At 35.3% G+C, this 17,290-nt stretch overlaps 3 protein-coding genes across 3 annotated transcripts; 1 reads left to right on the plus strand and 2 right to left on the minus strand.

Moving 5' to 3' along the window:
* Positions 1-268: 268 nt before the first annotated feature.
* LOC149724656 (protein WWC2-like) lies at positions 269-13,512 on the plus strand. Its single transcript, XM_089891920.1, has 11 exons — positions 269-684; positions 1,123-1,191; positions 1,708-1,802; positions 5,338-5,394; positions 5,526-5,583; positions 6,003-6,183; positions 6,607-6,738; positions 7,404-7,601; positions 8,817-8,945; positions 9,291-9,532; positions 9,783-13,512. The coding sequence occupies exons 1-11, from the start codon at positions 519-521 to the stop codon at positions 10,337-10,339; spliced, it is 1,884 nt and encodes a 627-aa protein (XP_089748046.1). The 5' UTR covers positions 269-518; the 3' UTR covers positions 10,340-13,512.
* Positions 13,043-13,762, minus strand: LOC149724657 (large ribosomal subunit protein eL14-like). Its single transcript, XM_089891940.1, has one exon. The coding sequence runs from the start codon at positions 13,487-13,489 to the stop codon at positions 13,076-13,078; it is 414 nt and encodes a 137-aa protein (XP_089748066.1). The 5' UTR covers positions 13,490-13,762; the 3' UTR covers positions 13,043-13,075.
* A 70-nt stretch (positions 13,763-13,832) lies between these two features.
* Positions 13,833-17,045, minus strand: LOC149724658 (uncharacterized). Its single transcript, XM_089891937.1, has 4 exons — positions 16,578-17,045; positions 15,859-16,133; positions 15,166-15,316; positions 13,833-14,651 (listed from the first exon to the last, which is right to left on the minus strand). The coding sequence occupies exons 1-4, from the start codon at positions 16,636-16,638 to the stop codon at positions 14,389-14,391; spliced, it is 750 nt and encodes a 249-aa protein (XP_089748063.1). The 5' UTR covers positions 16,639-17,045; the 3' UTR covers positions 13,833-14,388.
* Between the last annotated feature and the right edge of the window lie 245 nt (positions 17,046-17,290).

Consider the following 17,290-nt stretch of genomic DNA (forward strand, 5'->3'; position numbering starts at 1 on the left):
TAAGTTTATTTAATAAGCGTCAGGTGTGCCTGGGGTGGCATGTCACACAATTTAAAAACTGGGGTGACATAATGTGTTTTAGTTCCCTAGTTTTACAATTTAATACTCCCAGATTTTACCCTGCTGTTAGGTGTCTATACAAACAAGCAGAGCCAAAGTATATTGCATTCACCACATTAATCAATGAGGTTTCCTATGTTTGACAACTATGAGTGTAACTGTGTTTTAACAATGTCACCCCAGATTTTACCCTGCTGTTAGGTGTCTATACAAACAAACAGAGCCAAAGTATATTGTATTCACCACATTAATCAATGAGGTTCCCTATGTTTGACAACTATGAGTGTAACTGTATTTTAACAATGTCACCCCAGATTTTGTTAAAAGTTCAAAAAGTGTGAATCCCATTATAATAAACCTATCTTTGTTTCCACACAACAGCAACTGTATTGTATAAATCTATTCACACGAAGCAAGATCAAGTTTAACCAAGCAAAGATATCAATGGAATTATAAATATGGGAGATACATGTCGCGAGCTCCCCCTCCCCCCTGGATGGGAGGAAGCCATTGATTTTGACGGGAGGGTTTATTACATTGATCATAACTTGCAAAGAACTTCATGGATCGACCCTAGAGACAGATTGACAAAACCTCACACTTTCGCTGATTGTATAAGCACAGGTGAATGAGATTCGTTTTTGATATTACAAAGATATTATTTTAAGAAACTTTGATTTTAAATTATAAAAAAATTCGTATTTATGTGTATATTAACTTCTTTCATCAATGAAGATGGTTTAGTTATTTTACTCTGCCAAACGTTTGTGTCAGAGTATGTTGAACGACTTCCTTAATCATTTTAACAACTTCCTGGCTGGTTTCTAATCAGTATCCCATAGTTTAAAAGGTTTCACATTGCATAGTAATATTGTATTGATCAAGTTTTGTATGTACTTCTGTTATCTGTAAGCGTGTTAAAATGACTAGTTTTATAGTTACCCATCTTTTAAATTTTGTAAACTTTTTCGAGCTTTAGTACCGTTACCGAAAAGCTATTATATATGGGCTATATATAGAAACTCATTCATACATTAATGTTATTTTTATGTTCTCGTACAGAACTTCCGATTGGTTGGGAAGAATTTCAAGACAAGGAGTTTGGGGTTTATTACATTGATCATTTAAATCGTAAGTTCTAGTGATACAGATAATGTTTAGCAGGGGTCGGATTAGCAGCGCATGTCTCATTTTTCACTTTGTTTAATTCGATGTTTGCATTTTTGTGACCAGGTGTAGCAGTTGTGTTCTGTGAGGTCATAGAGCAAGTCTACTTCTAGCCGGCCGTTATGAGTGGCCTCTCTAACTTTCAAACCCTAGTTTTTACTTTCTAAAATCATTGTTAATTTCAGATCTTACATTTCATCCCCATACCTACATATGTTTATACTTTACATTCGTTCAGTGGGCGCCACATTGAGTTTTGATAGCATTTAATTTATTCTATATATATATAACTTGTTTGCTGGGCTAATGTTTTTCCTATTTCTACATGGCTGCTTTAAACAAGAAAGATAAAAATAAGTTTGAAAAATATTTTGATTGAAATATTGGAAAAAGTTTAAAATTCATTAATATTTAGTTTTTACATTTATTGATCACTAACAAATATCCATTTCAAAGTTATTACAAATTTAACTTTCCCAGAATCAAACCAGCGTGAAGACCCTCGTCAGGTATGGCACGCTCACCAACAGAAGATGCTGGAAGATTACTTAGAATCCACCAAACATGACGTACAGGTTGGAATAAACTTATTATATTAAACATTTCATGCACTACATACTTGGTGTTAAGGTGTTATTGTATTTTCAAATATTAATATATATAGAGAAAGTAAAAAATATATATAGAGAAAGTAGAGTTGTTTTGTTTACAAAGCAACAAACTATTTTTAATATTTTCGTGAGCCAAAACTATTTTCAAATATTTTTGTAAGTCAATTCAGTTACTTATATTTTTGTATAAGTCAATACTCCTTTAATGTATTTTTCATTATTTTCTTAAATCCAAAATAAGTTTCAAAGATTCAAATTAATTTTTCAATATTTTCGGAAGCTAAAATAGAAAATGCTTTCAATTGCTTCTGAGCATAAAGGAGATCAGCGTAAATATCAAACATGAGATAACGTGATGACGTATTCAAGTTATTTATCGTGTGTATACCTGGTATAAAGACCCCTCTGTATTACAAATCAAATATTAAAAGCCCATAAATCATTAACTCAATTGGCATGACCAATAGTAACAGCTGACTCAATAAACTAAATTTATTTAGCCTGAATTCTTATGTAATAAAAATTCCTTCCGGCTTGTTTGTTTTCGCTGTTTTGGGGCCTTTTTTAATTGTTGCGTTAAAAATATTGTTTTGTTTTGTGTCTATATATTTATATCATTTGTTATTGAAAATTAAGTAATAGTATGCTAAGGTAATAGTTTTAGATTTATTTGATTTTAAAAAATATTTTGTAGAAGTTGTGAACTGTCCTATGTATTGTGCGCAGTTGTAAAAATATACATTGGAAATCTTGTGCTTTACCTATATTAAATATCATTGGTTATTACTGATGTAATAATATTAGACTTGTACCATTTGTAATAACATATTGTGGTGCAGGTTATAGTATTTTGTGCAATGTTTTAGAAGTCTTCTTTAAATGGTTAGCAATATTATAATTAGGTATCACACAACCAAACCTAGTTGTTGAAACAGTCTAATCACACAAGTGCCCCTGTGTTATAAGGTGACTCCCAGTCAACTGTATAGCCCCTGGCCGTTTGCTGCTGTAACATAAACAATCAAGTCTGTCACTGTCAGTGGAATTTTCCGATGGCTCTAACTTGTTGGCTGGCATTAGTTGTGTGTGGTGCCCATAAGAGTCCACTCAAAGAAAAATTCCACCTCTCTCTCTAAATAACTAAATAGAATAAACATTTACGTTGGGCGATCCATAATTTTTCTAAAGTTAAATAGGTATTTAAAGATAGATTAAAAGGCATTTATATTTATATTATATCTATTTTACAAAAGAAACAAAACATGATTAAGATTCGTTGTAAACCAGGATCGATTTAACTAAATTTATAAACTGCTTTAAATAACCAGTTCTCCCGTTGTTAAATTCACTCGCATTCATTTCTTACATCACAGCTGTACAGTGTTAAAGGAAAATCAATGACATTTGTTTTATGCTTGTGTTGTTTTAGCAGGGTTTGCCTCTCGCCACTATTATAGTTTGTTTATTTTTGTTAAGCTCGGCAAAATATATGTAATTTTCTTAAAAACAAATTTAAAATTATTAAAAAACATTTTAAATAAAATGTCTTGCATAGTTGCATTCATATAAAAAATGTTATAACACCTATTTATTACAACTTACCCAATAGAAATACAGTTTATTTAGTTATCACAGCAATGAGTGACATGACTAGATGACTAATAACAAACAAAAGTTAACGATAAAAAATGTCTGAATGGCTTTTTATTCGTTACATGTGTTTGTTAACTCCATTGTTGACCAGTAATTGAATACTCAACGTATTTGTTGAGTTAGTCTGTTTGTGTAGGTGGTAATTCATGAGGGATTGTTGGACCATTCTGTAATGTCTGGAAATAAACCTGGTTTATTTAACCAGGAACCCAACTGTTATAATCTCATTTTACGATGTTGCTTTATACTTAACTTAATCCAAATACCATTTCTTCATATTTCCCGCATACATATATGGTTTGAATTTGATATTCCAATGCTCTTTCAATAGCTTAATTTAAACAATCTTCCATTGTCTGTTACTTCATAATATGCGAGCGCTATTCAATGATGTCATAAGGAATTCCTGCGTTGTAACACGAGATTGTTTCACCATCCACAATTGAAAGTTCGCTCTTCTCGTTATTGTGACTTTACAACATTGTTTGTTGCGCAACTGGTCCCTTTTATCTTTGTCTTTTTTTCTAACTTTCAATTCAGTATACTTAGTAGGGCCAGTGTACTTAATATTCTAATTTACAACTGGTTTCTTTTATCTTTATATTAATATGGGGTAAGATGGGATACTGTTAGCACCTAAACACATATTTCCTGATCTTGTTTTTAACAATTAAAAACGCTCTTTTAGTTTAAATATTCTTTGTTTACTACTAACAAGTCCCATCTTACCCCTCTTTACTTTACTTACAGTGTTAAAGGAAAAACTTACCCAATAGAAATACAGTTAAAGGAAAATTGAATTTTTAACTTTCAAATTAATATGCACGGTAGCCACTATAATTGAATTTTAATTTTTTAATTTTATAATAAACTAACTGCAAGTTAAGGCAAACCAGTAGGATAAATATTCCTGATCATTATTTTTTCAAAGGAAAATATTTGCAATTCTTGATCCAGATTCCAAATAGAATATTTAGTTTGTGACCAGACATTACAACTCATGACTGTAATATATGGTCTAACAATTGGTGGTATTTAACAACTTGTATACAACTATTAATCATTGTTGAAATATTTGCCTGGTATGTAATGTGACAATAATTCCTATGTCTTGTATGAAACTATGAACGTGTGTTAAGATTTGTAAAAAGTTTGCTTAGTTTTTGTACCTTTTGAGGATTCATTTATGTATATGTTTTATTGTATTTGCGTTTAGTTTTTACTTTAAAGTATTTTTTACATTTTGCCTAATATTTTGAATTTTACATAACATTTAATTTATGTTTTTAAATTATATTATTGCATTTTGAGTTTTATTTATGAGACATACATTACAATTAGTATTTTTGAATCGTTCGCACATAAAGCATCATCTTACTTAGCACAAGACCAATAGTGTGGTTTTAACGATATATTCTCCCCGAGCTACTTTTTCATGCCTTCCATAAGTGATGGCTGAAGTATGCTTGAGAATTCCAAGCCCCCTTATGTTTGTAGCACCACTTATCATTCCAATGCCGTAGTATCTCATAAGGATATTAATAACACACCCACTAACTGGTATGTGGCTTCAACACTACACAATCTAAAATCACCATAATGTAATATTCTATTTCTCCATATATATATAAATATAATCTAAATTTATTATTTAAATGCACATTTTTAGAAGTTTAACTTCAAAATAATTGAACATAAATCGCTCATTGTTTGTCTGCTAGATGTAGCGACCACGCTTCTTTCTACCAATTAAATAAAAGCATTTTTTAACCATAAGCGTGTTTTAACAATTATATATATATTAATATATATATATCGCTTTTTTAAAAAAATTTGTAATTTTTAGTTAAAAGAAGAAGCTGTGAATGAAAAAGCCGTTGAAATTGAACTTGCAAAAAAGCAGGTAGAATATTTTGTAAATTATCAGGTTAACGTTTGAGCTAAAAAGCAGTTTATTATTTTGTTAAATATACATTTATGTATCTTTTTTGTACTCTGTACCTTAATTTCTCACATTTTATCTTCAACTTGCAGATGCATAATTTAAAAAACCGAGTGATCAGAACAGAAAGCGCGAAATCGAATAGAAGTTGTAAGTTAACATTGAGTTATAGTTTGTTTTTAAAACCTTCTGTGTTTTCAAATATCCAATTGCTACAGCTAAAAAGGCTCTAAACATTGCCCGATACATAATAAATGCATGAACGTAACTTGTTCATCCTCACATGGCAGGGAAACAACAGTTGTTATAACACGGGTGTTCTGTTTCATACACCTCGTGCCAGCTTACAAGTTACCACGTATGTAACTTATTTATCCCCACATGGCGGGGCAACGACAGTTGTTATAACACGGGCCTTCTGTTTCATACACCTCGTTCCTACTTAGGAGTTTTCACGTTTGTAACTTTGTGGTTGATTGTTTTAGATCGGGCAAACTAATCAGTAGTCACTGTGCCATGCCACCAAACCAAATCGTAATCATAAACTAAACACACATCTTCTACAACAGTAAACAGCGCTGAAACCTCATGTTCGAATTGGTCGATTTGTACGAAATACGACCCCGAGCAGGTGAGAAGTGAACTTGATGCGATGAAAAAGAGGGTTGTTAAGTTGAGGAGAGAATTATCCGATGCGGAAGTCGATCTTACAAATGCAAGGAGTAAACATCAACATTGGAAAAAGCATTGGTACGTTAAGTTAACATAATGTGTGTATATAGTACTGTGGGGTAAGGTGGGACACTGTTAGCACCTACTTTCTATATTATGTTAAAAAATACATCTTGATGTAAGAACTTAAAAAATTGAATAAAAAACAAATATTTTTTTTTACTTTTTACGTCGCTAAAAATGGAATTTAAAAAAAAAAGTGTAGAGTACTGTGGGGGAAGATGGAACACTTTTAGCACATAATATTTAAATATCCTGATCGCGTTTTAAACAATTCAACAATGGTCTATGTACGTAGTGAGGATAAGGTGTAATTTATTGAATGTTCTTTGTTTACTACCAAATGCGACAAAAAATAGAACGAAAAGGTGTCTCATCTTCCTCCACCCTACTATACATATGTGTCATGTTTGTATTGATTCAGTTTGATTTTACGAACAGGAGTGCGTTCCGTAGTGATGAAGGATTGGAGGTGTTTGACGCAACTTCTGTACAACGAGATTTACCGAGTAAGTCATCGGATGATGAAGAAAGAGAGAGATTGATCAACCAACTGCAAAACACTAATGATAAGTAAGTTAAGTATTATGTTACTTCTGCTACCAGGCATAGTATAAAAAATCTTTGTAAATTTAAATTTATGCGTTTCCTGATTTAGTCTTGCCAAATGGTGGATGAAACGTCTACAATACACCAAGGTTTTTTCCACCAAATTAGCCGCTAAAAGGTTATTAAGTTTAGTATTGTGGATTTTTATAATGGAAACCTCCACATTTATAAAGATTATTAACACTATGCCTGGATGTGGATTTTTTATAATGGAAAGCATTCACAGACGCCTAACATGGGTATGCTATGGAATAAGTTAAGATACCATATGTGAATAATCTGGGTACACATAGTAACATATTAATTGGTATTAAAGCACCAATTAAATGTAATAACATGGATATAAGGTGTATGAAAAAGAACACCTGTGTTATAACGGCTGTTGATGCCCCGCCATGCAAGGACATATTTGTTACAAACATGGTAACTTGTAAGCGGGCACGAGGTGTATGAAACAGAACACCCGTGTTATAACGACTGTTGTTTTCCTGCCATGCGAGGATAAATTTGTTACATACATGGTAACTTGTAAGCGGGCACAAGGTGTATGAAACAGAACACCTGTGTTATAACGCCTGTTGTTTTCTGGCCATGCAAAGATAAATTCACATTCATCCAATATTTTCCAGGATCGCACATCTTCGAGAAGAGTTAAGATCATTGGAGGAGATGGGTTCGGCGGATGGGAACCCGAACACCCTTCTTCTTATATCGGAGAAAGAAGAACAATTGAACGAACTATACGCAACTAATGTTGGAGTGACATCTTCTGATATCGAACGGAGGTCAGCGAACAATAAATGCAAGAAGTTGGAAAAAGAACTAAGGTTTGTGGGACTTTTAATCAAATAAAAATGTTTTATTTATAACAACAAATAAAAATGACTGAATCTTAATGAACAATCGGAAGCTTTTAATTAAAAGTGGAAAAGTTGTGATCATTGTTTAAATTATTCTGCATAATCTCGATTAATTTTTTGTTTATGAATTCTTCTACATTGTTGGTATTTCACTTGTGATCTGAACAAAGTATAACTGTTATAGCACATATGTGTATATATTTAACATATATGTATATGATTCTATTGTATATGATGACATACATATGACGTATACAATATTCAATACAATTTCTATTCTTTATACAAATATACAGAAACTCCACAATTACCAAATTACGCACGAAAGTGTTTCATTCATCTTAAATATTAATAATGCCCATAAATGTTTAAAGTTAAGAATGAACAATTGCATATAATAATATATAAACAGTTAGTTTTGTACATCCGCCCTACTATTCCAAGAATACTAATAACAAAGTGTCTCAAATGTTCAGTATAGCAACATTTTCTCCTTACTCGTTATAGTATACCAACCTTTAAAAGATAATTTCAACTTTCAAATTTACTCGGTTTAAAGTCGGGATAATCAGTTGGTCGTCTGCCAACCCTTTTATTACTTCATGTCTGTTAGAGGTTGGCAAGTAACGGAAACCATTTGTTTAAGCAGCGTGGCTAATAAATTGGCGTGTATTTTGTGAAATTTAATAACATGGTTGTTTTATTATCTTGCTTGGAAAAAAATTTAAATCAATTTTTTTTTTGAAGTTTTTTTTAGCATTAAAAAAATTCATTTTTTTTATCTTTAGATATTTAAAACAACCAAGACGTAGGAATTAATGGTAAAACAACAAACGCGTATTCTTTAAAAATATTTAAAATTAGTTTTCCTAAAAAGTTGGTTAAAAATGCGCCGTATTTTGCGCGAATGCCGCGTGGAAAATATTAAGTCTGTAAAACTTGCGTTGAATGGATGTAACATACAAAGTCATACATGTTTGTGTGAGAAGCTTATTCATATAACATTCCTAACTCAGGGGGGGCGCTTGTTAACCATTGTTCGGTAAACAACACATCACTGTGACGTAACTATTGTGCTTTATCGTAGCTTGCCACAACGTAAAGGATAAATACCGACTGTGTTTTACCTCCGATGTCCAATTATATTACGGTTTCGATAAAATTACTTGTTTTTGTTGGCAGGAATGCCAAGGATTTTAACAACCGTGAACTTGGCGAAAGATTGAAACGTGTGGAGCGACATGAGAGCGTACACAAGCAGCTTAAAGATACGAGGGAACTTGCCAGCCGTATTGAAACCAAACTTAGGAGGTATTTCCTATTTTGGATATAAACTAACTGATTGAATGAATGTAACTTTTACTCTTGCATGGCGGGGCAACGACAGCTGTTATAACACAGGTGTTCTGTTTTATACACCTCGTTCACGCTTACAAGTTATCACGTATGTAACTTATTTAACCTCGCATGGTGGGGCAACGACAGTCGTTATAACACGGTTGTTCTGTTTCATACACCTCGTTCACGCTTACAAGTTACCACGTATGTAACCTTGATGGTGAATATTTTTGGCAATTTAAACAACCCATTAGTGGCCACTAGGTTGGAGCAAATAAGGATGATAATGCCAATAGATATAAACGTTATATTCCGCAGTTTATCAGCCAGCAGTATGTCCATTTCGTCCGCTTCAAGTCATGGCTCGGTAACAGCGCTCACAACTTTGGCGCAATCTGGTCGATCAGTCAGTTGCGAAGTATCATCGCTATGTTGTGGCAACTCTACCGCCACCCAGCGACGACCACAATCGTTCACACGACGTAATAACTCGATGACAAAATTACAAGCTCAAGTTGTGAGACGGAGTATAAGAAAACATAACGGCCACCCTGATCGAAGTAAGTTATGTTTTTTCACTTATTTTCATTTTTATTTTTTTCATTTTGAAGGTGGTTTATGTTTTCACTCTCTTTTTCGTCCCATATGAAAGTAAACAAAGAACATTTACAAAATTATATAACGGTATCCCCACCACTCTAAAAGAGCGTTGTTACTTGTTAAAAACACGATCAGGAAATATGGGATAAAAATGTGCTAACGGTATCCATCTTACCCCACATTATCATATATTTAAAACTTTCATTACAGACGGTGTCCCAACGAAAACGTCACCCAACCAACTTGGTTCGTCATCATCGGCCAACTCGGACTCCGCTTTTTCATCGTCTGGTCCTTCCTCTACTGGAGAAGTCTCTTCGATTGGTTCCACGCCACAAACGCCACCTTACGACGATACTGATCGCAACCCTTTCACCACAAGGAGTCGCACAACGACCACAGTTACCACGACGACCACCCTCCCCGGTAGCACGCTGAGTATAAGCAGCAACGGAAGTCATTCAACGTCCCTGACGTCGAGTAAGAGCTCACTTATAAGTCGTGGATCTTCCATCAACTCGCTTGGTGTAATAGACGAAGCCACGCCCACCCCATCAATGATGTCAACAGCTCGATTATCAAATCCAGACAGTCGCGAATTTATTTTGTCGAATTCGCCAAATTTTGCCGAGTTAGCCAACCCTTACCCCCGGCCGAAGTTGCCAGACTATCACGAACTAACTAAAGAGTTCGCGGCCAGAAAACTGAACGATTGTTCACCGTCGACGGAGCAACCTAAAAACTATGTTACAGAAATCCTGATGTAGTCATAAAAATTCCGCCGAAAACCCCACAAATTGTAGATCATCCCCGCGCCTTCTAATTGCCATGTCGTTTACCTTGTCCTATAGGTTGAAATGATGATCTACCTCGCCGTTAGGTGGCGGTAACACTGTGAACGAGTTTGGTGGACACTGGGATTCCGTCTCAGTGCAATCGACGAATCGAATATTTAAACGTGAAAAATAAATATAATAAGACAAATTCGTGTTTCTTTTAGGTTTCTGATTACAAGACCACCTTTTTAAGGTGGTAAGCTCAAAATATACCTTGGCACACTTGCTGCAAGATCCAAACTCCGCTGGCAATCCTTTGGTTCGAATCTCGACGTTGCTAACATTGTAATCGTTTGTGTCCTTGCACTGCCTACTACAGATATGTGGTCTATAGGCACTTAACCGCAATTTCACCAACCCAGTGGTCACTAATGGGTTGTCCAAATTGTCAGCCATACAGAAACACAATCACCCACACAGTTACGTAACTTGTAAGTGGGCACGAGGTGTATGAAACAGAACATCTGTGTTATAACGACTGTCGTTGCCCCGCCATGTACGGATAGATAATATTCATTCATTCCAAAGGCAGCGGATTACAAACAGTAATATTTAAGTTGCTACTTTAATGATAGCACCAGAACAGTTCTGCTCACTTTTGGTGTAGTGTGGGCGTTCGGGGAAAGCCCCTGTAATGGTGCCTTGTAAGTAAATACATATTACAGAATACTGTATTTATATCTTCGAAAACGATAGCTAAGATCATAAAAGCGTGGCTGTTGTATCTTAACTAGGTTATGTGTTACATAAAAACTGTTTTAGATAAGGTAAGCATTTCAGTGATTCAGTATGTTTTAGATTTGGTTATTCAGTATAGAGTTTATAAATAGATGTTGTGTGTTGTATGTGTGTCTGGCTGCGTAGCTGTAGTCTTATTCTGCTGGAGTCAATGCTGCCAGCTATCTTTTAGTCATTCACTCAATTTGGATGTCAATGATATATATTAAATGTAATTGGAGTGCATATATATATAAATTGGTTTGGCACAGGGTTAGCCAGAGGTTTTGGGTTCAAGGCCTATCGGTATCACTACTATGGTGTATCTCACAGTATCTGTCTATGGGCAAGACACCTACCAGCAATTGCTCCAATTCAGTGATAGCTTCTTGTTTGTATGAATTGTTACATTCCTTTAATTAAATCTAAAACTTGTTAACCTAAAAATACTCACTAATGGTTAAATAGCGAGACAGACGAGAGACACCATATGTATTTGGGTCTAGGCGGGTTGAACATTAATTTGAGCACCGATTTAAGTTCTTTCACCTGATTTTAAAAAAAATGCCAATGCTACCATATACCACAGTTGTAGAAATAGTTATACAAATGTATGTAACTTATTCATCCTTGCATGGCGGGGCAACGTCAGTTGTTGCAACACGAGTGTTCTTTTTTATACACCTTGTGCACGCTTACAAGTTACCACGTACGTAACTTATTTATTTATGTAGTTGGAGGGGCTTGGGCAACGAGAGTCTTTATAACATGGCTGCAGCGCCAGTATTCAGGTTCATGCACCTTATGCCTTCGATTGTTTTAGTAACCATTAACTTTTTAGTTACTAAACAAACATTGTAGAAAATATTTTTCAGGATTATGTTTATGTAGACAACCCAATAGTGACTACTGGTTTGGAGAAATTGCTGTTAAGTGTCTTGCCTAAGGACACATACGCCTAAAACTATTGCCTTGTAACAACAGCATGATATTGACCCTGCTTCCATTGTGGGTGTATGTGTTCTGCAGTGAAATAGTGGGTTAATAGACTGCTGAATACCACAGTTTTAAACATTAAAACCCAGTGAATGAATGAATGTAACTTACTTTATCCACGCGTGGCCGGAAAACGACAGTCATTATCACATGAGTTAACACCTCGTGCCAGCTTACGAGTTACCATGTATATTACTTTGTGGGTAATTAAATATATTTTTTTTCTTTTTTTTTTTATGTATGGCTGATAATTTAGACAACCCATTAGTGACCACTGGGTTGGAGCAAATGCCGTTAAGTGTCTTGCCCAAGGACACATGCGCCCACAATGGTAGCAGCCTCGAGCCTTGTACCCATTACCTCTGGGTTAGAGGCAGGCGCGCTAACCACTACACCACGGCGCCCGACAAACAGTGGTCACTAATTGGTTCCTCTAAAAGGAAGTACCCTTAAGTCCACTTTTCTATTGCATCAGATAAACTTTTTCAGATGTATTACTATACATTACTACTATTGTAATGAATCTAATGATGTTGCAGATCTACATTTTTAAATTTGCATCACACTGGGCCCTGTATTAAATAAGCGGGTTTCAGTTTCAGTACAAATAGTGCTCCAACTGTATAGCAATGTTGTTTCATGTCATTTTTTAAATATAGGTTTGAGACTGGCGAAACCCCTCCATGTATGTGGAGATATGTAGTCTATGGACATTTAACTTATTCAGCGAAAGTAAATACGAAAACCTCAAATAACCCTGATGAGTGCGAACCTTGTTAACTGTTGGCCCAGTTATTAATTTTGTTATGATAAAATAAACCACTTAACAGCATGTATGCACAACAATGACCAAGGTTTTAACCTAACCTGATTTAAAGGTATTGTAACTTTCTTTTTGTAAGAAATACCAAAACACAAGCATTAAAAGTGCGAATTTTATTTCATCCAATCACATTATTGCGATTTTGCACTTTTTTTGAGTCGGCGAACTTCAGCAGCAATGATCTTACTTCTCTTCTGCCGGATTTTCATTAATTTGTAACGGTCGTAATCGGAAAGCGACGCTTTCTTCTCTTTTGACTCGATTTTCTTTGCCCACTTCGTCTCGGCCCACAGAGCGTTGATATTGGCCTTTTCCCAAGCCTTTGCGACGACCCCGGCGCGAGCTCCAAACGGCATCTTAATCCTGAATTGTGTGATCTTGATCTGCTTCAGATTAACGACGCATCTCGGCACTTTGCTGCATGGCCCGTTAACCAAAAGTCGGTTTTGGTCAACTACGTTTACTATAGCAGCTAATTTCCCTGCGTGGGGCCCTAGGTTGATGTAAACAACCGTACCAATTTCAATAAACTTCTTATACACCATCTTGCAGATCGTCCAACGAAAAAGAGCGAAATTTCGGATTCGCTTCACTGATTTGCATGGTGGCGTATTTTCACTGCGATTGGTGCTTTATAGAAATATTATAAAAACGCGGGAAAACAAGAAAGCCAGGCTAAATATACACTTCCAGATTACTTAGAAAGTATAAACATTGGTAGTGTTTCGACTTTGCCCAAATAGTTTTTATAGCTAAATTTTGTTGAAATTTGGTTTGTTATTGTTTTGTCTAACAGTGCAAAATATCATTAATATGCACGACAATTCTTAACTTTGCATTGCACTAAATAATCACATACAAAACGAATTCGTTTATTTACAACGGTAAAGCTTAATTTGACTTTAATTTTCTTGTAATGTTTGTCAACGAATAAAGGCAATATATACATGGTTACATTTAAAGTTTCAAATGAAGTGTAGCAATATAAAATATTGTTAAACAACTGTCGCTTCATTGTTGAAATTAGTATTATGTGTAATAGAATTTGTTCAGTTAGTATTCTGATTATTGAAACTCCGAAGAACATGTTTGCATAAGTAAGACATAAAGCTATAGGGGAAATGTAACTGAGCCACGAAAATCGAACAATAATGAGCAGATTTAACTAGCTGTTTTTCGCAGAATCGATGTATACTTGTTGGTATAGTTAGGGTGGGGAAGATGGGACACCTTTCAAACTGTTTCCTCATTCCATTTGGTAGTAAACAAGCAACATTTAAAGAATTATAAAACTGTATCTTCACGACCCCATATAAACCGTTGTTAATTGTTTAAACACGATCAGGATATTTGGATATTATGTGATAAAAGTGTCCGACCACAGTACAGTTGTAGTTGTGTTGGTAAAAAAAGTTTGGAATTTCGAATCTGATCAACCTTTCGATTATCTGTTTTGTTCGACTGGGTTGAGAATACCCCCACCACCAACAACATTTGGTGGCGTTGGCGCATTCGTTGTCTCATTATCCGGTTGTTTTGTGGTTGATTTTTCATTATTTGTTGGTGGTGTTGTTATGTTATTTGTTGTTGTCGTGTTTATGGTCGGTTGGTTAGTTGGTTCATGCGTTGTTTCAACCAAAGGTGAAGTTGTCATCGCATCTATTGGTGGGCAAGGTTGGAACTCTGGTAGAATATCAGCAGGGCCAACTAAAATACAATGCGATTGATAATATATTAGGGTTGGGGAAGATAAGACACCTTTTCATTCTATTTTCTCGTCTCATTTTGTCGTAAACAAAGAACATTTAAAGAATTATAAAACCGTATCCTCACGACTCCCATAGACCATTGTTAATTGTTTAAAATACGATTAGGATGTTTGGGTATTATGTGCTAAAGGTGTCCCATCTTCCCCCAGCCTACTATATGAATGAATGTAATTTTGGGGTAATGGGTCAATCCTGGCCTAAATCGTAATTGACACTAGAGGTGCTATACAATGAGGAACCTCACCCACATATAGAATGAATGACTGTGACTTATTTATCTTATCCACGCGTGACGGAAAACGGATGTTCTGTTTCATACACCTCGTGCTCGCTTACCAGCACTTACCACGTATGCAACTTGTTGGCGATTGTTTTTATGTGTGGCTGACAATTTAGACAACCTATTAATGACCACTGGGTTGAAGTAATGTATTGCGTACACATTACAATACCTGGTTCTGAAGGTGGGAATGTGAGTTTAAATGATGCAGATTCGTTAAAACTTTCGGAACCATCGGGAGCCGCTATTTTGAGCACTCGGTTTTCCCCGCGATGGTGTAGGAAATATCCAGGAAACAACACCGATTCAAATGATACGAAACCCTGTATTGTGAATAAAGAATGTAATTTATCTTTTATCCTCGCATGGCGGGGCAACGACAGTCGTTATAACACAGGTGTTCTGTTTCATATACCTCGCGTGCCCGCTTACAAGTTACCACGTATATAACTTATTTATTCTCGCATGGCGAGGCAACGACAGTCATTATAACACAAGTGTTCTGTTTCATACACTTCGTGCCTGCTCACGAGTTACCACGTATGTAACTTATTCATCCTCGCATTGCGGGGCAACGACAGTCGTTATAACACAAGTGTTCAATTTCATACACCTCGTGCATACACTTATGAGTTGCCACGTATGTAAATTATTTTTTGTGGGTAAACACTATTTTTGTTGTTTTTTAGTGTTTGTAATGAACGCCTGCTAATTTGGACAAGCCATTAGTGGCCTTGTCTTGCCCAAGCACACCAACGCCCACAACGGTAGCGACATGGAGCCCTACCCCGCACACTCCAGACCGAACGCAGGCGCGCTTTAATAAACTATTTATTATTGGAAATAATTATCACAGAAAACTCACAGGGTAGAACTCGTTTTGTTTAAACCGATGTTTTGTATCTGGCCAAAAAGTAGCCGAACCGTCGAATTCTTCTACGTAATATCTCCACAGTTTATGCCTCAAGTAACGACCCTTATATTGCATTGACTCCAATTGCACTTCACCATTATCATCGTCCACGTGGATGTAGAACTGTTGGAATTCCTCCACCAAGTAAGCTTGTGTATCGATCGCTCCAATGCTGAGGTACGGTAGTTGGTATGGTTGAATCGAGTATGGGATCGTTCTTAACGAGACTGCAGAAAAGTGAAAGTAAAAAAGAAAAACTCAAATAAAAAGTAAATAACAAAAAATAACGCAATCAAAGTAAAAATAAAAAAAATACAGGCGCCAATCAACGCTAAGGCGGGTGTAACTTATTATTTTAAATGTGGCAGACATACATAAAGAAAATATAAAATTAAAAAAAATGATGGACCTACAAAGTTACGTACGTGGTAATTCGTTAGCGGGCACGAGGTGTATGAAACAGAACGGGCGTGTTATAACGATTGTCGTTGCCCCGCCATGCGAGGATAAACAAGTTACATACATGGTAACTAGTAAACAGGCACGAGGTGTATGAAACAAAACACCCGTGTTATAACGACTGCCATTGCCCCGCCACGCGAGGATAAATAAGTTACATACATATATTCAATCATTTAAGTAAAGTTGCATGCATCATTTGATGTACGAACCTGTTATCCGAATCAAAGTAACAATAAACACAACCAAAAGTGAAAATTTGTTTAAAATCATCGCTACATATAGACCACATACAATCTCAGATATACATATTTATCTTTCAACTACATTAAGCGATTAATCTTACAAGTGTCCGTGTTTAGAACAAAACTACGTTTTATCAGCGTCACGTTATTAACTTACTGAGAAATATCAACACGACAAAGTTTTCTTCGCTCTAAGCCGTAAATTGTTGTCACAAATTTATGTATACTTATTGTTCTGTTTATTTAATAAGCGGTAGTATAGGATTGTGAAGACACAACGGTAGTCTATGTTACAATGACATAATGGGTGTTCGCATCAACCTAAAAATCTGTTTTAAGGTCAAGCTTATGTATTTTAATGTTTTGTATATACTTTTTACGAGGTGATAACCATTTTTGTGAACAAAACTTTAGTATCCTATGGCAAAACTCAGTAAAACCTCAAAATATTAATCTTGTTTTTTTACGAAATATTAATCTTACATAACCCAATTACAGCCTGAACGAAAAACATGCGCTGGGCTACTGTAATTTTAGCTGACCCTCTTTCCCACACTTTTTATTCACCGCGTGTTTTAACGATTGTCGTTTTGCTCTCATCTCTTTTGTTTAAATATGATCTTTGCTATCGCATGTAAACAGATAAACAAAAAATCTTTTAATGTGTTATTTGTGCGTTC

This window comes from Ciona robusta, chromosome 14 (assembly GCF_009617815.1).
Source record: "Ciona robusta chromosome 14, ASM961781v2".
NCBI lineage: Eukaryota > Metazoa > Chordata > Ascidiacea > Phlebobranchia > Cionidae > Ciona > Ciona robusta.

What these genes read in the sequence shown, in the direction of transcription:
- LOC149724658 (XM_089891937.1), bottom strand. Translation starts at nt 16,638, where the DNA reads ATGATTTTAAACAAATTTTCACTTTTGGTTGTGTTTATTGTTACTTTG. An exon ending in AACAAAACGAGTTCTACCCT is followed by an intron (nt 15,317 to 15,858) that starts GTGAGTTTTCTG and finishes TTCACAATACAG; the next exon opens with GGTTTCGTATCATTTGAATC. An exon ending in ATTCCCACCTTCAGAACCAG is followed by an intron (nt 14,652 to 15,165) that starts GTATTGTAATGT and finishes ATTGTATTTTAG; the next exon opens with TTGGCCCTGCTGATATTCTA.
- LOC149724656 (XM_089891920.1), top strand. Translation starts at nt 519, where the DNA reads ATGGGAGATACATGTCGCGAGCTCCCCCTCCCCCCTGGATGGGAGGAA. An exon ending in CGCGAAATCGAATAGAAGTT is followed by an intron (nt 5,584 to 6,002) that starts GTAAGTTAACAT and finishes CTTCTACAACAG; the next exon opens with TAAACAGCGCTGAAACCTCA. An exon ending in ATTGAAACCAAACTTAGGAG is followed by an intron (nt 8,946 to 9,290) that starts GTATTTCCTATT and finishes TATATTCCGCAG; the next exon opens with TTTATCAGCCAGCAGTATGT.
- LOC149724657 (XM_089891940.1), bottom strand. Translation starts at nt 13,489, where the DNA reads ATGGTGTATAAGAAGTTTATTGAAATTGGTACGGTTGTTTACATCAAC.